At 41.7% G+C, this 21389-nt stretch overlaps 1 protein-coding gene and 1 long non-coding RNA gene across 2 annotated transcripts in view; one reads left to right on the forward strand and one right to left on the reverse strand.

The window, feature by feature from the left end:
• EPAS1 (endothelial PAS domain protein 1) overlaps positions 1-2768 on the forward strand; it is an 80399-nt gene extending 77631 nt beyond the window's left edge. Inside the window, exon 16 of the mRNA XM_052806848.1 lies at positions 480-2768. Coding sequence (XP_052662808.1) covers positions 480-631 — 152 coding nt within the window. The 3' untranslated portion in view covers positions 632-2768. The remainder of the gene's footprint in view (positions 1-479) is intronic.
• Positions 1-21389, reverse strand: part of LOC128150562 (uncharacterized) — a 44028-nt gene that overhangs the window by 1985 nt on the left and 20654 nt on the right. The gene's annotated exons all lie outside the window — the stretch shown is intronic.

Consider the following 21389-nt stretch of genomic DNA (forward strand, 5'->3'; position numbering starts at 1 on the left):
GGAGGTCCAGTCAACCTCCATCCATACACTTGTCTTGTGATGGAATTGATTAAATTGTACTAAACAACTTGGGAGGTTTGTAAGTTGAGAGTCTTAATGCATGCCTTCTAAAAGTTAATGAATTAAAGGAGACATATATATGTCCCTTTTAATATATAAGGGGAGTGGGTGTTAATTTAGAAACTGTGTTGTTTACTACCGCTTTCCTCATCTGCACTAATATCATTTTTCTCAGAACAATCTAAATTGGGGGTGGACGTGAAAAACTGCTCATGTCCATGTGACATGCTTGCAACAGTTTAAGGCAGAGCAATGTGTAGGTTTGCTCTGAAACCTGTAATTGCTGGTGGTTTGAGGCATATTGACATAAACACAAAATTAAATTATAACTGATATAAACAGAAGAAGGAGGAGAGGAAAGAAGTCCTCTGTGTCTCTCTGGTCTCAGCACCATGACTTACTTCACTAATCTCTTCCAGGTATCACCAGTCGTCTGCTGGGGCCCTCCTTTGAACCCTACTTGTTGCCTGAGTTGACAAGATATGACTGTGAGGTGAACGTCCCTGTTTTGGGCAGCTCTATGCTTCTGCAGGGCAGTGAACTGCTCAGAGCACTGGACCAGGCCACCTGAGCGATCCTGCAATATTCCATGGCCTATACTGTTCAAAACAGCTTCAGTTTTTAAATATATTTTTGCAAGTAGACAATTTCTAATACCAATACACTTTTACAGGATTTTACTTAGATATTGAACCTGTCCATGTTACCAAATAGTGGCCTTTTGAAGTTACTGACTTCATTATTCATATTAAAGAAATACATCTACTGTATTTTCTCCATTGCAATTAAAGTGCTGTTTAGAGAGTTTGATTACCGTCCCCTTATCTCATTACGTGTAATTTATATGCTGAAATTTTCTTCAAATTTCATGCTCATAAAAAGCTGTGGTATAAATGCCTCATCACGTGACACTTTGGCTGCAGTACTGCAAAGATTTATTTTTATTGCCAAAGATGAATGAAACAAATTTGATTTCCTACCACAGTTTTTTGTTGATCTGCCAAATTGAAATCCTTTGAGTCTTTCTGTTTTCCAGCATTTATCGTATTGTAACTTTAATAACTTTGGAAAAGCATACTAAAGAAAAATCCCACCCTTCTGCCTCCCCCCTCCTTCATTTTTATACATGTTGTTGAAAGAAATGTGAATGGTGAACTGCAATGTTTGTGGGTATCTGTGAAAGTTGCACCTTGTAAGCTTTTTTCCTCAGAAGCGAGCCACATTCTCAGCTGCCTTAACCTGGCTTAGCTCTACAGCCAAGGGAGTACTACAGATTTACCCCAGTGGAGGATTTAGACCTGTGTTTTCATTTGTGTTGGGGTTTCTTGCTTTGTTGTTTCCTTCATTTTTTACAAAAAACAGATTTTTTTAAAAATTTTTTTTAAATTTCTCACTGGGTCAGTTGTTAATCATCTCTTGGTACTTTTGCTATATCTAGGACACAGCAACTGTAAGAGCCGTTACTACTAGTTCTAGCAGAATTTGTTATGCTGTTGCTGATATTTTAGGAATCTGACCAGTGGCCAGTACTAACACCTCTGATTAATGTCACCCTTTTTCATTTTATATGCTAGCTAGCAATGTAATTGCAATATTGAATCATTAAAAGTTAAAGTAGTATTTCCCAGCATATTAGGCTAACTCAGTTAAAAGTAGACAAAAAGAATTAAGGATTGTGTAGTGAGATGAATTAGCTGGCAGGCAGGTCTCTATCATTTTTACTTGCCTTACATTAATCAGTAGCTGAAATGTCATTAAAAGGCAGCCAGACATTTTCAGAGCTCCTTTCCAACTATCATTAGTTGTCATGCACATATTTTTAAAAATAAGGCTTTGGATGCTTTCAAAGTCAAAGGGATTTGAAAGTTTAAATTACAACATATTTAAACAGTAAAAATGTTAAAGTAAAAAAAGGCAGGTGAGCAGTTTGACTTTAAAATACATACAAACCTAGATACATGTTGGGATATATCATCTTGTTTCCTCCACTGGTATAAATCATCATAGCTTCATTGAAGAACATGGAACAGTGGCAATGTACAAAAGGTAAAAATCTGGCCCAGAAACTTAGAACAAAGTTATATTCTTTTGAGACTTCTGATTCCACTGAAGTCTGGTTTATAAAATTGCTTTGTATCATGCACTGATACTTGCAGAGAGGGAGCCTTGGGTTCATAGAGCACTTCAGAGTTCACTGTGTTAAGTGAGTCTTAACCACACATACTTAGAAAAGCTGAAGATCTTTCGTTATTGGTACATAACGTAAAAAAAAAAAAAAAAGTTAGTCCCTATTGTAGGCAATCTTTCAGGAGTTTATTACCAAAAATAATCTATTCCTAAAGTGACATTATTACTGTGTGGAAAAAATATATTGTAAGCATCAAAATCTGATGAACAGTGGCAAACCAGATTTGACAAATTTGCAGTGGCAAGGACTTAAAGGCTTCAAGGATTAAAGACACTTGAATACTGCTCTTCTGTTCCTTATTTGTGTAGTTTCAGCATTAAAAACATTATACCCTAACAGTTTACTAAAACACTCTGAAAAATATTCCATGTCTTAATATTAATCATACTTTTTATCATAATTATTTCATAATCTATATTGCTAAATTCTTATTGACAATATAATAACTGTATGGGAACTTTAACTTGATAAGGAAATGTATTTTGACACTGATACTTTATTAAAGTATACTGATCCTAAATTCTTTGTGACTCGTTTGCTATGAATTTGTTATTTGTTGTATCATTGTAAAAGAAAAGTATTTATTAAATTATTTATAGAAAATAAAGGTTTGCATTGATCTTTGAAGAATGAAAGAACAAAAAAAAGCTACCCATATTTGAGAGCTGGGAAGTAGTGTGCTAAATGTCTGTACCACCAACCTTTGTGTAGAGTTTACCCAGCTTTCCTCAAATAGAGAATTAATGCCCTGCAGACTGCCCTTCTGAAACATATCCTATGGTTCAGACTGCTGCTTCTATTTCAAAAGTGGATTTCTGTCTGAGGAGCTGAGGGTGCCTCTTGTAATGCTACCCTTAAAAAAAAAAAAAAAAAATTAAGTTGACAAAACATTTTAGAGGCTGAATTGCCACAGCTCCCCACTTCTTTAGTTTTTGTGGCAGTAACATAAGCCACCGTATTCTGGCAGTCCTGACAAGCCCATGAATATGCCTCTGCTTCACCCACCCAGTCCTTTATCCCAATGCTGCTGTTAAACATGCCAATCCTTCTCCGTATAGAAATTGCCAGTTTTGCCTGTGCAATAACAGCGATCACGCTGTAGGAGGACAGACACATTAAGAAACTCATTTCCAAACATGCACTTAAATTCAGACTGGCCTGTGTGGAAGCTGTTGGTGCTTGACCCTTCTGATGATAACTGCCTTTGAAATACGCAGTGCCCTTATTGGCACCTTTGAGCTTCGCAAACAACAGCAAATCTTCTGAATAACCTGCGTAAGTAAGTGGGCTATTGTCACCTCCTGTTCTAGATGGGATGCTCAGCAGGCATAGAAAGTAACGCCTTGCCTCTGAATCTCTTGTAATTAACAGTAATCACACAACACCCGGTAGTCAAGAGCAAAGGGCAGTGTGCCTGTTACCCTCTCTTTTAAAGCATTCCATTGATCTTCAGGGCACTTGGACAAAGACTAACTCAGCATGTCAGATCCTAATCCAACTGAGGGTTAAAAAAAAAAGCCAATCTCAAGTAGAGATCAACCTGTTCAGATCCATTTTATCTTTTAAAGGTTGTAACCACTAATTGCTAATATAAATTAGTGCTGCCAAGCATTATTTTTTGGGGTGTCCGCACACAGCTTATTGCTAGCACTCTCATGCTGAAGAGCTTCCAGCATTCACCACTCCCATGTTCAAGTAGCTTAAGGAACATACCTGTAAGTGCCTTTAGCCCCCCCCCCCCCCCCCCCCCTTTCTACTAGGGCTAAACTTCTCATGCTAGTGAGTTTCAGTGTTTTTCCCTTACCTGTGTGAACATCCTGGACAGCTAAGCTCTGACATTGCAATTTACATACCCAAAAGACCCAAATCCTGGCCAGAAACATAATACATAGATTGCATCAATAGCCAAGTTTTGTTCTGCTGAACAGGGATTTATTACAACTTTTTAAAAAATTTGATTTCCCCACACCCCCACCCCACCGCCAATAGGCCAGCAGAAGTGCTTAAAATTAAGTGTAGATTATCTTTCACTGCCTAAAAGCACCATTTCTTGGCATCAGATCTTGTATCTCTAACAGCATAGCACTGATCCCAACTATGTTGTTCAACACTCACTACATTGCGCTGAAAAATCAGGCAGTTTTGCCAACCTCTCCTGACTTGGGCTTCTCTCAGTCTCTGGCTGATTTTCAAGTCTATCAATCATCTTGTTTTTAAAGTGATCAAGCATACATTTCTCCTAGACCATAGATTTCATGCAGGTAAGATTCACGCTGTTTATCGAACAAATGGTTACAACAAAATACTGTAGGAAATTCTCAACATCCTTGTATATATTGTGATTACTAATAAAACTACAAAAAAGCCCAGATAAGTTGGAGCAAAATCCAAGTTATATTTTCAGTAAAGACACCATCTCCGAAGGACTAGAGATCTGTGGACAGTAGGTGATTCATCACACTTGCTTGAGACAGACAGTAAGCAGAGCACGGGAAAACACTCCAACACACAACTGCTCCAATTCTAGATGGTGAAGGTTTCATCTGTCACTTCTCCTCTGAGAAGCTTTATAAAGCTATTCATGGACATGCCAGATATTTTTGTGGTTTTTTTGGTTTTGTTTTTTTAAGAGCTACAGTGGAGAATTGGAAATATTCACCTACATTTAAGGAAATTGGAAATATTCACCTACATTCTTTCTTTTTTTTCCCCTCCAACTCTCTTATAGGCTTCCCAAGAGAGGAAGAAACAATTTCTAAGAAAAAAGAAAATCCTTAACAATATTTTCTTAGGACAACAAAATCTGTTACACATCCCTGTTCTGCTCCCTTAGCACAAGCCAACACACAGCACAACAGCCTCCTTTTGGTTATCTGGGGCTGCCTCTGAGCTCACCCTTGCCCGCAAGGAGGGCAGGTGTGGATTCCCACTACCCTGGGCTCTGTTATGGTTGCTTTCCTTAGTCAACTGAAGCTACAAAAGCACCATAGGAAGGCTCTAGCAATTGATATGTACCCCATTTTTGGGTGCTCAAATAAAAAAAATAAAAAAAAATAAAAAAAAAAGAGAGAAAGAAAAACCTTAGCTACTCAGTTTGGAAGCATCATGGACATTTCTTTTGTCTGAAAGCCAGCCTGCAGTTTTGGCAGCTTGTAATGTGCCACAGGTCTCACGTGGAACATTTTCCTTCAAGTCCTAAACTCCTGTAATCAAGGGGTTACTTAATTCTCTTCAGTCATGCCTCTCAGTTAGTAATGTAGTTAAGATGTCTCGTTAGGGAACAGAAGCACATCCGTGAACCTGGCTTGCAAAGACTACCTGCAAGCCAAACGGCACCAGCTACTACTGCCTTTCGACAACAGACAGTAGCAGGCAGCTGGAGGCAACAGCAGCTGCGTCCCCGGCTTGTGTGCTATCTGCTATAGAAATTCCTGCACCTTAACTGCAGTGGCTGGAAGGACTGCTTAGACCTGGGTCGCATCTCAAAAAACCCAACTCCCCTTAGCTTCATTAAAAAAAAGAAAAATAAGCAACACCCCAGTGTCGCCGCTTGAAAAGTCTGTGTTTAGATCTTGGAATTACAGACAAAGCTGGCAACCTAGATACTCAAAAGGCACCAGGACCAGAAGACAAGAGTGAACTCCCACCAGGTATACTTTTTAAAATTATATCATTTGTAAGCTAATTATCCAGGATCTCACTGTTGGTCTGTCTTTGAAGGACTGGCACTGGCTGGGTTTTGCAAGAAAAAGCGTTACACAACAGCTCTAGTGACTGAAGCTCTGTCTTCCCACAGCACTGGCAAAGACAAACCTCCAGTGAAGTCTCTTGTGGCAGAAACCTACCCTCAAGCGTTGCATCCTCCAGGTGTATTGGTGTCACCCACCAGAAGTACCAAAGGTCCTAGATAAACCACAGCAACACAGGATGGCTAGTTCATCCATCAAACATGGAAAGTCCTCCAGTCTCTCAACAGCTGAACGTGAGTCTTGGCTGCAGCAAGCAACCCTTATCGCTTAGTCTTGATTCCTGGCCTTTCCTCTAACCCCAATCCCATTTCTCGCCTAGCTCCTAGCTCTTACCTAGGTCTGTGGTTTCATCATTCTGGTTTCTGCCTCATGCTGCCTTCCCCTTCTCCAGCTCACCTTCCCCTCCTGACAAGCTCGTTCCAACCTGCCACACCTCTACATGCCCCTCATTGCAGGCAGCAGTTTTTAGCACAGATTCGGGGACTTCCACTATAGGTTCTCTCTGGTCATGTCCTTGCCTTGGCTGTCTGTTTGATATGACTATCAGCCAGATCCCCAGCCCTTTTTGCCCAAACCCTCAGCTTCTGTGGTTCTCAATCTGAGCTCATGTTGAAAATGTCCAAACCCCATTCCCGCTCTAGTTGCTGGGCATGACGCAACAGACCACAATCCTTGCCCTGACATGAAAGCTGATTTAATGCTCCAAGTCACATGAAGCTAGTGCATCCCCCTGAGACCTGCAACACCACCACCAATTGATTTCAGACATTTTCCTCAGCTATTAGATGGCTCTTTCCATTTGCTACTCAAGCAAGCGATGGTGGGGTATGGATGAAAAAGGTGCTGCTGGCTCACAGACAGCATCTCTTTCATCATCCCCTTGACACTGTTCTTCAGGCAAAATCCTAACAAATTTCAGATGTACATATAGTTTCTCCTGCAGTTTTGGAAATGAGAGCAGAGTTGAGCAATTTCCCCAGATGGCTGAACTCTGTCTGTAAAGCCAGAACAATTTCCCAGCCATAAGAGGAGCAGTATGCGTTTGCTCTTTTAGTCCTAACAGCACCATAGAGCTAACACTAGTGGGAAGATAATCCATGTTTATGGTTCCCCAAATCTTCTCCCCATACAAATGATTGCATGTTCAGGACAAAAATTAAGCCTGAGATAGAGGCACATACACTTGTTAGAGCACTTCCAGATGCTTGTATGTGTTTAACGGACACCGACAAGTTCACGTAGGGTGCTACTTCCAAGTCCAGCTTATCCCTCAGTATTTTCAGCCCTGGGCAATCGTTATGCACTCACTCCAGAGTTTGTTCAGAACTTGGAGAACCCTGCAGTGCCCCAGGGGACAGTGACCTCCAGGGATATCTCTGTCCACTTATAACCCATAAGTCAGGAAAATCAAAGGTTAACACTCCCACAGACAGTAAAGTGATCACAACACCACTTCAACAGTTCCCCAGAATAAAGTTCTTTCTAAAGACATTGACAGGGATGCATTTTCCCAGTTATAACTGTTTATGCAACTGCACTTTATTTTAGATTCTCTAGTGAAAAAAACCAGCAGCTTGAAAGTCCTGCTCTCTTTTTCTCAAGATGTTGGTAAAGACCAAATTTGAGACAAAGGGAAAGAACAAATCAAAAAAACCCACAACTGTCAAAAACCCAGACTGAAGCCCACAGCTCCCTGGCATTATTTTGTAGAAGTTGCACAAACTTCTAAGTGGCAAACCACAAAAGTTGCCTCATATGATGGGCCTTATGATCAATACAAAAAAAAAAAAAAAAAAAAAAATTTTTATTCAGCCCCTCTTCCACACAGCAGCACCACAACAGTATTACACTGGATCAAACAAAGCATAAAATGGATGTTGTCATGCAACATATCTAAAACTGGACGGTGACATCTGTTGGCTTTTCTCCTGGAAGGGCAGGCAATACCAATTGTGTCTATTGCCTTACTGCTAACACAGATAGTGCTGTCCTTAACTGCAGCCCCCAAAACACACTGGAGTTCACAGAAAGCAAACCAATGGAAGCTGAATGGGAGAACAGGTTGCTCTCCATTATTTTAACTTCAGCTGCAAACATCAAGATGAGCTTTCTTGTGCCCTGCTTAACTACAGAAATGCTCATTTTTTTTAGCATATTTACACCTTTTAACACAGGTTGTTGTTCACAACTTCAATTTGTTTAATCTTTAGTCAGTTTGTGGAGTGCACAGTATCATCTGTTTTGGGGCCAGTCTGACCACCACAGAAATCTCAAAGATAAAGGAGGCACCAACACTGAATAATTTTTGGTCAACCTCCCTCTTCCCTCTCAAAACCTCTCTTCTGCAGAAGAGATTCTGTTTAATGATAGGCAACACCTTGAACAACTATGTGGTAGGTTTGTTCTTATCTAGCACCCCTTTCTTCCTTCCCTGGATCCACAGCAAGCATAATCTATGCAAAGCCACCCAAGCACTCTGAAAAGTGGACAAAAACCTGGCTTTTGGAACCATCAATTATATCTTAATATACCAAATAAACACTTTAACTTGTGCTTTCATTTTTAGAGTGACTTCTCCAACCTCTCCCCTTACACGTTCTCCCTCCCCCCATGCAAGACCAAGAAAAAAGCATCTTTAGAAAAAAATGAAATGAAAGTCACTAAAATACTTGTCTGGGTAACCAGTGGAGGAACCAGGAACCAATGAAATATCTGGAACTCATTTAAGTTCATTGGAAACACAGGGAACGTTCAAATCAACAATGCTCTCACTCTTCTTTCTGCAACACAGTCCCTGCTGGGCAGGGTTTGTTTGCACTGAGGTTTTGTATTAGAAACACACACACTTAGCTAAATACAATTTTGTTTATCCAGGATTTCTTCTGTCCTGTTCAGTGTACAAATTCCACAAACCTGTGCTGAAAATAAACAGGGTGAAAAGTGCCTGTGCCCAGCGCTCAAGAACCACAAGAAGTGCCTCTGAATGGCACACTGCCATGCTGGGCATAGCCAAAAGACTTGTCCTGAAACCTGCTCAAAGCAGATCCTCTTCAAAACCCACCAGGAGAATGCTTTCCCGGGTGGGTACATTGAGACTGGATCCCAAACAAGCTACCTTAGAGAGCAGGAAATGCTCCCGCTCTCTCCTGCTGAGCCATTCCCCAGGACATTTCCAAGAAAATTCAAGTGATCCTCCTTCCTCCCCTTCCCTTTTCCCCACCTTATGCCTCCTTCCCATGGAAATCTTTCAGAATATTTTGATTCTTACAGGCAAAATCACATCCTGACTCATGCCAAGGAAATGAATCCCACGTGTCTACAAAGCCTATGCTACAAACCAGTTGATGAGAGGTGACCATCCCCAAGCCCCTGAAAAATGGGTCTTCTGCAGCCTATGGCAGGAACTCATGCTCTCCATAGGGCACTCCTGACCCCAACAAAGGAATGCCCAGCGTGCTGCGGGACATGCCACGGCTGTGCCTGGCAGACACGGCTGTTCTCAAGTCGTGGGCCAGAAGCACAGTGGCTGAACAAGCTGTTCATTTTGTGCGTTCTCCCCAGCGCAGGTCACCTATACGAAACCCATCTACTAGGTTTAACGTAGTTAACACACAATTCACTTACATATGGAGCAAGAGGGTAAATAAGCCTGGTAATGTGTTACTTCCATGGTTCATGGAAATACTTTGTGGCTGGGCATTACAGAGCAACACCATGCATAGTAAAAGCTGCTTAACAGGAAATTGCCCCAGGAAGCTTTCCAAAAACCGTTCTTTCCCCTTTCACACTAGACCCCCAAACTTCACCGCTCGAAGGACAACAGCACAGCACACCCACTATGCTAGCGTCCTACCCTGCTCCTCCCAGTGAGCCACACTATAATGGCAGCAGCTTGCTAGGACCAAAAGCAGCATTGCAGGGTCCCCCAAGCACACTTGTGCTCAGGAGCCCTCACTCACAATACCTAATTTCACACACAGCAATCAGATACTTCCTCAATTTGCTGCACCCCCCAGCCATAGCCTCCCTTTCTTCACTACCAAGATGCCAAATTCTTCTCCTGAGTGAACATCACCAGCTGACCTTTTCACAACGTCACACAGCATTTAGAAATCCTTTTCCAGATGCTCTTATTGGAAATGCAAACCACGCAATTACAAAAGGAGTTCTGGGATCTTATCTGTACCACCATGACTCATCTTTGAAAGTAGTATTGCAGCAGCACTGAAACGTACATTCAAATTATTTGGGTGTTTTGGGTTTGTTTGGGTTTTTTTTTGTAAAGTTAGCTACAGAAGAAAAAGGATGTGGACAGTTGCGCAGTCAAGTGCGGCACACGCTGCAGTTGGACAGGCCTACTTTTGACAGTACGAGGCGTATGTAGAACAAAATCAGTCCATACCCAAAGAGATATGGGCTTGTGGGACTAAGCTCTGTTAAGAAAAGTAGGCATTCAAAACTGAATTTTAAAGATAATACGTCGTAGCTGTACAGCTAACGCTAGGTATAGGACACTACTTTGCACTTGCGTCACATGGTGCCAATCACTGAACTAATGCTGAAAGAGTAAACTTGCTCTTCTTCCGGATCTCCAGTCAAGATCCATCCAAACAAGTATTTTTACATTAACCAAGGAAACAGGATAGAGTGTGTTTGAAGGCAGAAGTCAGCAGGATACAAAGAGGCCTTTTTGAAAATAATGCCAACTATTGTCTCCATTTTTAAAATGGAAACAAGTAGACTGTCATCCATTTCTACCCAATCATAATGTGTTCCTGCCCAACATTTCTTTCTACTGATAATTTGTTACACCTTCAGATTTTTCTGCTCTATTTAAAAAAAAAAAAAATTAAAAAAAAAAAAGAAATCACCTGACTCATTTGGATTTTTTTAGCTTCTTAGTGACTCCCCTTAGCAGCTACAGAAATGTAGTTTACAGGCTCTAAAAAATGAGCTACTTTGAAAACTTAACTTTTTAAACAGCTTAAAGAAGATGGCTGTCATCCTTTCATTTCCAAGCAGCAGTTTGTGTAGATTTTAGTACAATCAATTCATGTCTATGTCATGTTTCATTTTCATGCTTCGTTTTACAAGCCCACTAATCAGACTAATGAGGTTGAATGTGAAGAAATCCCTTTGTTTCAAGCTGAACAGCCTCTGAAACCACAGTTATAATGGTCTTTTACTTAGTCAATTCCTGTGTGCAAGTAATAGCAAAAAAAGTGGCATTACAGAATTTTTCTGCTAAACCTTAAAGGGAAAAAGCCATCTTATTACAACATGGCCTGTAATTTACAGGAGCTCAGGCTGTATATTGATGCAAGGGAGTCACATTGCCTTCCACTTTATGAACATGCTTAAATGAAAATAAAGTCTTATTAACTGCTTTGGTAGGGTCACAAATATGTTCTGAATGTTCCAAATTGGTGGCTTAAGACAGTCCAGTCTGCAGGCAGCAGGGAGTTTGTGCTGTGCTGACCATGCTCCCCCATGGAGGAGTTGATTCCCCTGGCGCCTGTGTACAACATGTCTAGGACCTGGGTAGAGACTGGGACCCTCCTGGTTCGTTAGCCTATCTAAACCACGACCCACATATATATAGATAACCCATGGCAGGAGACAGAAGCTAGAAGCAGAGATGGAAATTCCCACTCAGGGATTCATTACAGAGCCATCCCAGGCTGCAATACAAACCCACCAGTGCTCCTCGGAGGTTTTTGTCACGAGTCAATAGGAGCACAGAGAGCTGCACAAAGAGACTTACAAGGGAACACATGCAATTATGGGACGGTACCACAAAAGGCGACACTGTCAACCCCCACACAACTCTGATAAACTTGAAATCATAATCTGAAAACAGTCTTGGCTTGAATTTGCTCATTCTTGGGTATTTTTTTTTGTTTAGTATCACATACAAATCTCCACCCCACCCTTGCTTTGGAAAGCAAAGTAGTAGTCACAATATATAATTGTTATCAGAGAAAGGCTTGTTTCTGACCCTCTGAATGCCTAAGTAGCTGCCCAGACCATCTGCTGAACAAGTGACATTGCAGAGTTAGGAGGTCACAGAGCACTCCACCTTTACCATCAAGGTTACTATGGGTGTCATTAGACCTGCTCAGTAGGAATATATAAGGTTCAACTATGGTTCAGAGTTGTCTGAAAGGTGCTGGATATACCTGTAAAAGGGTGTGGAGATGGGGAGGGGGGGAGAGGTTATCTTTTTTTAGCCTGTAGCATGATCACAGCACAAGCAGCGCAGTGACATGGTTTAAAGCTGGGGAAAGAATGGCTCCCATTCAAAGCATAATGCATCTATAGACAAAAATCCAGGCAACCCATTTCCTTCTAAAGCCATCAGCCAAGCATGAGAAATATACTCCTGCTACAACACATCCCAGGCTATGACAGAAGCTCTAAGTCCTTCACATGTCACCTATAACATCCTGAGTTGAGAGTCAGTGGGGCTTTAAGGGATTAGAGGTACCAATCACTAAACCTCCTGTCCTCAAGCAGTCTGTGGAGATGGGGTGAAGATTTATCATGCCACAGCAGGGACCAACACTACCTCCACATGGGCTCTGCCTGGTTAACCTTCAGAACTTTCCTAGGGGAAAAGGAGGAGCATCGCTGGTGAGAAGACAGAAGAAGGCTGTTCACCTCCTACCCTTTCCCACTCTTGGAACAAAGATGCCCATTGCATAGGAGCACCTTCTGTATCAGGTGGAGCCTGCCTGCAGAGACAGAGGTGGTAGGACCAGGGCAGAGTACACTGTGGGTTACAGGACCAGTCTGATGGCTGCTACCACCACAGCACGTGTACATGACTATTAGCCAGAGCCTACATCCACCCACAGAAACCAGACATTTGAAAGTACTTTTGTTTTTCTCCCTCATGGGAGACAAACCTGAGCCACTCATCAGCTGTACCGTAACAGGTAAATAACTGAGAAGAGTTCTATGCAGAAAAAGCATTTTAGCTTCCAACTATCTCAAGTGATCCTCTGATGTTTAATTAGGAATAATTAAAGAACAAACAAAAAGCCTGAATCCTTTCATGAATACTTCTTAGGTATATACTAGTTATTTCAAACAGGAGCTTGGTTCCAGGGTAGCAGACTCCCTTTGCACAGGAGCCGAGGAAAAGCAAACTAATCTGTCAAAGAAATAGAGCAAAAAGGTGTCAGATTTCTTCCAAAACAGAGATATTTTTGACAACAAACTGGTTAGTAAGCTTAAACAAGATGACTGACTAATGACAGACAGCAATCCCCCACAATCAGCCTCAAGACACAGGTGTTATTAAAAATCAACATGTAGCTTTACGGAAGTCTTTTAAACACTGCACTGCCTCCCAGACATGGGAAAAGAATAAAACTGCCTGAGCAGCTTGTGTTTGGCATAGAAAAAGAGAGTTAATTAAGGAATTGGGTTATTCCCAAACCATGCTGTTTAAGAAGCCCCATTATACCTGCTGCACAATAGGTGGGATCCATTTTCTTTCAGCAACACTTATGTCAGATGTTAATTCAAGACTGTATCACGTTTAACAAATACTCTCCTACGACAAACTACCTTCTGCCGAAAAGAGGCAAATCATGTCACTGGGAGTACTGCAAGGGGAAGCTCACTAACTAGAGCATATGGGTGAAAAGCAGGTGGCATGGCAATGCACGTTCAAGCAAGTTTAAAGGTGGAAGCTGGAATATCACTTAGAGTCATCAGGGATACAGGAGGAGCAATGGAAAAGGATGATGGCGCTCCTCAAAGTGAGGGAGCACAGCCTTTACCACCCTACTACACCTGCCAACTCCTCTCTCATTTTCGGCACAATCTGTTTTGCCCCTCCAGGGGCATGTGCCCCGACACAAAGAATGCCCCCTCTGTGCTGCCAGCTGCAGCTTCCACTCTTGGCAGAGCTGGGGGTAGGCACCACCTTGCCAGCATCCCCTGGGCACACTCATCCTCCCATGGGGGGCACAGGGGGAGGACGGGACGGATTCTCATGGATTTTGTGCAGCTGTAAGGGCAGCAAGCCATACGCGACTGGTAAATCGGCAGACACGTCGCCTCTCCAGCAGATGTGGAAACAGCCTGTGGAGGCCTTCCTGTGTGAGGATGCAGCTGGTACGGGGGCTGCCCTCGCCTCCTGCCCCCACTACACCAGCTGCACAGCCCAGCTGGGCACCCCTCTGGCCGGGGGGACTGGCACACACTGGCACGAGAGGGAGGGAGGGCACAGCAGAGGGGGCCAAAAAGCAGCATGGAGAGAGGAGAGAAATGAACAACAGCACCCCCACCACAACATTGCACCTCTTCTTAGAAAGCCCATGCCCCAGGAAGCCATGGGGACTCGCCTTCCCCCGCTGCAGCCACAAGAGCCTGCTGGGTGTGCCAAAGGGTGCCAGGCCAAGAGGCAGGAGCATCAGTTCCAGCAGGAGAACTAAGAAACGGAGACCATGCCAGCCAACCTCCAATGGCAGCTTTAGCCTCATTTTAGCACCAGCGGTCCACAGACCTTCTGAGGGTGCTCAGGAAGGTCCTGAAGGTTAGTCTTTAGGCTACATGTGGGCACTGAGAGGGTGTGTTGCACAGGGGACAGCAGGTTCCCAATTGCTGACCACAGGAAGGAAGGAGGCTCTGCAGCCACACAGGGAGGAACCGAAGGTGTGGAAGAAGGATGGGGGTAACACCCCTTGTCTTCCTTGCCTCACTGGTCCATTTAGATTTGAAGCTCTCTGGTGCAGGGATTTTCTCTTGCTGCTGGTTTTCAAAGTACCTCTGAGGATGGAACCTTGAAGCCATTTGTGGCTTTGCAGAAATTTCCATAGATATAAATAATATGAAGCAAGAAAGACGAATTTTAGTCATGGGATGACAATGTAGAGGAGGTATTTAAATCCGCCTCTACCTCTAAGCACCTACCACTCACCAGTAACGCTTTCACACCACTGCTGTACACTTCTTTTTGGCTTAGCAGTGCATTACACCAGCATTACGTATGAATCCCCTAGGCAATTTTTGGTCACCTCTTCTTGCTCAGCCCATCTTGCCTTGCATCAACAAAACCAGCATTTCACATAAAATAATCACAACAGGTCTGCTGATTGGAGCACTTTCTAACTAGAGACTAAGCTTCACAGTTTCATGACAACCCTTTTCTCCTGCATTCCCAGGGGTGTAGTGGTCTCCCTACTTCATAGTGCAACACTTTCTGTCTTCAGCATTTGTGTCACTGTAGCTAAGCAATCACTAATAGCTAAGCTCCCAAATTCTAATCCTAAATAGTGGCAGCGGTGAATCTATGAGCATCAGTTAATACATCCTAATTTAAACCACACAAACTACAGCCTGATGCACTGACTACCCTGGACACAGTGAGATCCAGGGCAGTTAGCAGACCCCCCTCATAGCAAGCTAACAGACCTGCCCCTGTGAAGTTAAAATGCTGAATTTCATCTAGAGCTCTAGTCTTACAGATGTTCCTTCACCACGTTCTGGCCCAGCTGCTATTCTTGCACTTTTTAAATACTTTAGAGGAACCACCATATCTTTCTGAAGGAGGTTCAGCTGCACAAAGCAAGCAAAGACAAACAAAACTGAGTAACAGTGACTCAATTCCATTTCAAAACTAACAACCATACATTGCTTGGACAAGGAAAACCATTTGCAGAACAAATGATAGTCTACAGCTCGCGAGCAGGAAAGGTCACATTGTTATGGTTATTTTTCATGCTTAACCCTTCCCATGTCATTTGCTCTTCTCATCCTCGTCCTCAGATAGTGCAGTCTGATCTCAGCAAAGAGACTTTATGAATTCAACAGAAACGTGAAAGAGTGGGAGCCTATTTCACTGACCTAAATGTAGGACAAGGACCTTAAAACTGTCCTGAATTGTAAGGGACCCAGTTGTTAACAGCCTTAGGAAAGCAAGAAATGAGATACTGTACTACTCTAGGATTTTGAGCTACAGCTGCTTAATAAATTTTTAAAGTTTATTCCACAAATTTTTCAAAATTTTCTGCAGAGAATTGTCAAGAAATGCTACAGAGTATCATGAAGGGCACGCACTTAGAAATATAAGAAAAATAAACACTGAAACTCCTGAAGTACCATCTCTCCCCTCAGTTGCTTTAGTTCTAAAAGGATGGGTTTAAAGGCAAAATACCTATGCAGCAGGAAATATATAGGGTTATACACTTTAATAGTTGTAACTTGGGGGGGGGGGGAGGACACATTCCCCCTGACATGTCTTTCAGGCAGTATTTTGGACCTGAAGAAGAGTTTACACATCCCAAAGACAGTTTTTGGGGAGTAGAGTTTAACACAAATAGGTTATGAAAAACAGAACAATATAATTTAACAACAACAATAAAAAAGGAACATCACAATATTATCTCATTTATTCTTGGAACTTTTTGTTACATGTACTCACCCATCCACCCTTCATACTTATTCCAGGGAAACACACAGCAATAATTTGTGTATATTTTACTCTACAATCTTTCCTCAATGTAAAAACGTGTTTTCTTGAGGTGTTCTTATTAGTTCCTAAAGGAAACATTAACATCAGCAGATCTGATCACAGACAAAGTCTCCCCATGGTTAGACAATGTTTATGCTTATAACAAAAAAACCGTAACAGACTAAGCCCTCTGGGATGAGTAAGCAGAAACAAACCTCTAGACCAGCCATGATATCTCAAGTATCATGCCATATGTTTCTTCACTAAAACAACTGTGCAACACACAATCAAAAAGCTGAACTTTATGCTTTGCCAGTAAGCAACGGGTAAAATGACCTTATTTTTTCTACACAGCTTGCCCTTTAGCAATATTCTTTTGAAGGACAGCAAACCACGGAAAACAAAGCCTATCATCCCCCAAGGACCCCTGAAACAGTTTAGCCCTGATAAGAAGTTTTTAATGGGCTCTTCCCAGAAGCACGCATATTTTCTCATAAGCATTTACCTAAGAAAAGTGAAGCAATGAAGCACACAAATGCCTGTTTATGTAAGCCCATTCATGTGCAAACGTGTATGAATACCAAAGGTTGAGACTTGGGATCTCATTCGATGGTACTTTGAGTGAAAATGTCAGGACTTAGTGCAAACAAGATCTTAAAACCAGAGGTTCTGGATGCTGAAATTTAAAACTTTCACGGTGAGAAATCGGTCTTGGTCATGATAACACACAGTCGTGGTCAACACTGGGCTTCTAAAGGTATCAAGTGTTTTGCATATATAAACGCTGACAATTCAACTAAGTAAATCTCAGACATACATAAAGCTAAATTATATTGAATTTAGTTATGGATAAACCGCACAGTATGTAAAACTTGTCCACTTTCAGTTTTATATTTGTAAAAAACCCTGCCATAAATACATATTTTCTTCTTTGTACTATTCACTTTTCCTATAGACTCCACAGAAAAGATGCATTTCATGGACAGTGAATTATTTACCCTTCTCAGGGATGACAAAACACAAATGCACTCTGGTCTGGAGACTGAATTGTCTATGCACATGTACAATTAAGACAATATGGTCTTTTGAGCATACTTACAGATGCAAACCCATCCCATTCAGAACATTTTCAAGCATGGTATAAAACGCAAAGAAAAGAAGAACTCATTACGTTTTGCTATCCATAAAGATGAGTTTTTAAAACTCGCTTCTGAATCCATTAGAGAGAAGAGAGGACTAAAGTTCCTTCAAAACGTTTCCCTGCATGGTCTACTTATCTATGGGGAAACTCATAAAATCCTCATTTTGATAGCAATGCTCCCACAATCGCTAAGATGCCTTCTGAGGTGTTTATGAAGGAGAGTCAGAGGAATGACACAAGCATATGAGGGTTCAAGACCCAAGATTATCATGCATTTCCCCTCCACTGTGCCAGTGGTAAAGTACCCGTGACATCCTCCTGTAACTTTGTTTTTCCTTTCCTCACAAAACTTGCTACCAAAGAAATCCCAAGTGCCTGAATTTTGAGTACCTGCGATGGAAGAAAAGCCTCCAGGTCATATTCCCACAATCCAGATCTAGACTATTTGAAACAGATCCAGATGCCACTCCTAATGGCCCTTCTTGATGAGCAGAAATCACTGACTAATGATGCCCAGGAGGTATTTTTCTATCCTCTGCATAGCTGCCATCACTTTCAAGATTCTCCATTCTCCACTACTGATGTACATTTCTATCATCATGGCATATTGTTGCACCTTATATTCAATGTAATTTCCCCTCAGTTTTATGCCCTCTTCCCCTAGAAATATGCCAAGAATCACTCCATCATACCATGAACCAACTATGCCAACAGGTCGATAGCAGCTGCTCCTGAACATCTGGCTTCACCTGTTGCCAGGAGCATAATTATCACTTATAATGCTCAACTGCCTGAGATGTTGGCAAGAGTCAATTTCTGGTATGCTCCTTTTTTACCCATAAAATGGACAGCGATTATCAGAGATAAACTAGAGATTAGAAAATTCCCTCCCTTCTGGACCTAAGTGGCAAGAGGTGTCTTCTCAAGATACAACTTTATATGCATTTTGGGTACAGTATTCATAAAAATAGATTGGTATTCAAAGACTAATTCAAAGAGTTTCTCCTGGTTCACTCTATTGGCAATGACAGGAGGTAGATTATTACATAGGGCTACTCAGAGCCACCACTGAACTGTCCTGCCTTTGATCTTGGTGGTATGTACAAAGGCCTGATAAAACACACACAGTCATAATGAAAGAAGATGAAAGATCTTTGGACTAGCTAATTTATTGCTAATTTTGCCTATTTGGTTTCATGCTCTCATCCTTTGCATACCAGACAAAATGCAGACTAGACCTCTCCGATATCTCAAATTTTGCATGCTCCACACAGGGTTGACTGTGATAGTCCCATGGATTTTGAGAGCATACCAAGACAAATATTCCTTCTGAAATCAGAATCAGGGTTTCTTCTGTCTGGAGTACGGGAGTGTGAACTGTTCCCAGTGCAACACTCGATATGGTTTAGATAGCCTCCTCAGCTGAAAGTAAGTTTGTGACCGAGAAAGAAGCCAAGAAGGGAAAGGAATAAGTGAACTTCTAATATTGCTAAGAAACTGCTGGACAGGCAATAACCTTGTGTTCCACAGTTTAACATTTATTGGCAAATAAGCAAGCTGGAAATTATTCCCCTCTTTCATGTGGCTTCCTGCCCAGTAAGCAGGTTTCCATCCAAGTTCTTCACATCTTTTCTGAACATGACCTCTTCTTTGTCAAAAGTGATCCTGTCACCCAGGCTCAAACATCAATCACAGTTCATTGCCAAAGACATGCCTGTCTTGTATTGAATTCACAGGTACCTTGTCTCCATAAACTTTGTTTTTATTCATTAGCTCATCTACATAACCTTGTTACTGGGGGACAAAAGGATGCAAAAGCATTGCCAGAGCTATTCCTTTACCTCCTTCCCACCTGCTCCAAATCAACACTCTCCTATGTATCCTGTGAAAAATAAGCTCTAATGCAGAGTTGAGACCTACTAGCCCAATTTAAAAACTGTATTCTTTCTTATCAAGTATGAACGTTAACTTTCTATCTTAAATTTAGGGGGTTTTGCAAGACTGAACTATTCACCTCTTGCATTTTTGGTTCTGTTCATGATTTTTCAGGCCTGAATTCACAGAATGTAACCATGGTTTGCTAGGAATGGGGAAAGAGCATGCCTGAGAGCGATCTCATTCACTTCTGTGCCCATTGGGGATTCTCATATCTTATAAGCAATTTCAACACTATAAACCACTTGAATTAGTCTAGCTATTCTTCTTTTGTTTACTGATCCTAGAATGTCTTCATATGCAATGTCTAAGTATAGATATCGCCAAATCATTGTGGAGACTTTGTTAGTAATCATATTTGCTTTGCCATAAGCATGGAAAAATTGAGCAAAGAATTATTCAGTTCTGGTCAGAGAAGCATTCAAGCAATTTTTTATTACATTTAATTCACACCTAAAATATAAGCTTAAATATAAAAAATGTAGTAATGCAGACTTCGGCTTCTGAGACTGAAATTTATTCCTTACACCAGGCATGAAGCTCCAAGGTAGCTCAGAGAGATTACACAGGCTCTTTTTGCCTTAGTTTCTCTGGGAGTAAAGTGAAAATAAGCATTGGTCATTACTGAATATGACAAAGTATTTAAAGACTGAAACGCTCCATGAAATATTCCTCATTATAAAGGGTACAAGCGTTCTTCCATCTTTGATATTCACAGTGAGCATTTAAAGGCCACAAAGTTGAAGCGCACATTGTTAAACTCTTCTCCCAAACACAGCTGTCAGGGTGAAATAAGAAAAATACTTCTCAAGCTGTTTTTATTGTGCATATCTACAGGACATAGGTGAATACCTGTGTGACCTGCTATTGCTTTAAACACAAAAGAAGTGTGGATGCAAGAACCACACCCAGATTATAGTTTACAAGCAACCCCTGTAACCTCTTTCCAAGTCAGGTATTTCAGAATGCTCTGTCTTTACCTATTTGGTGGTTTTCTAATTATTTCCAAATAACTATTTTACTGGGCAATGCCAACAAAATAGCAGCTCAACAGGACCAAGGACATCAGATACTGATCGTGTAAATCTATGGCTTTCAATTCTGCTTCTAATTGTGGAATAGCATGGATTCAGTAGAGCACAAAGGTATTTTCTTGTGTCAACAGAACCATAGCAGTGTTCAAATACTTCTTGTACTTTGGCTTTAGTATCTTACGATACATCTGTTGCTTTGAGTAGTCATGTCACAATCCTGATTCACATTCAGTGAACCAGGTGAACATGATTCATGCCTATGCAGATGGCCACATTCAAGCTCACTGGTTATCTCATACACCTACAAGATCACCTGTCCAAGGCCTCTTGGCTCACATGTGTTGCTTAATCAAGCTGTATTGTGCACCTTGTAACAAGATATCTTCCCTCTTCCAGGAGGCCAAATACATTATCAGCCCTTCACCATTTTTACTGAATTTTCTATATCAGCACTGTGCCTCTGTTAGCTAGAGTAACAGTGACCTCAGCTCAGGGCGATTCAGACTTCCTGCACTGCGTTCAGGCAGGCAAGAGCACGAAGGGCGTGCTGTTTTTTAGCCTCCAGTCTACCTCCAGGGTGCTGCAGTCATTGCAGACAAGGAGCTGTGTACAAATCTCCAAAGCCTTTTGTTTGCATTGCAGAGGACAGAACCACAACTGCATCTGCCCCTTCTCCACCCTCCAAGGGCTTCCTTTTCTCAAGAACAAAGACTAATAGCACTGGTGGGATGATCCAAGCTGGGAGGAAAAGGAGAGGTACAGAAGCTGTACTTTCAGAAAATGCTGTTCAGTTACTTGGTGAGAAGGGCAAGAATGA

The sequence above is a fragment of the Harpia harpyja genome, chromosome 13, assembly GCF_026419915.1.
Source record: "Harpia harpyja isolate bHarHar1 chromosome 13, bHarHar1 primary haplotype, whole genome shotgun sequence".
NCBI lineage: Eukaryota > Metazoa > Chordata > Aves > Accipitriformes > Accipitridae > Harpia > Harpia harpyja.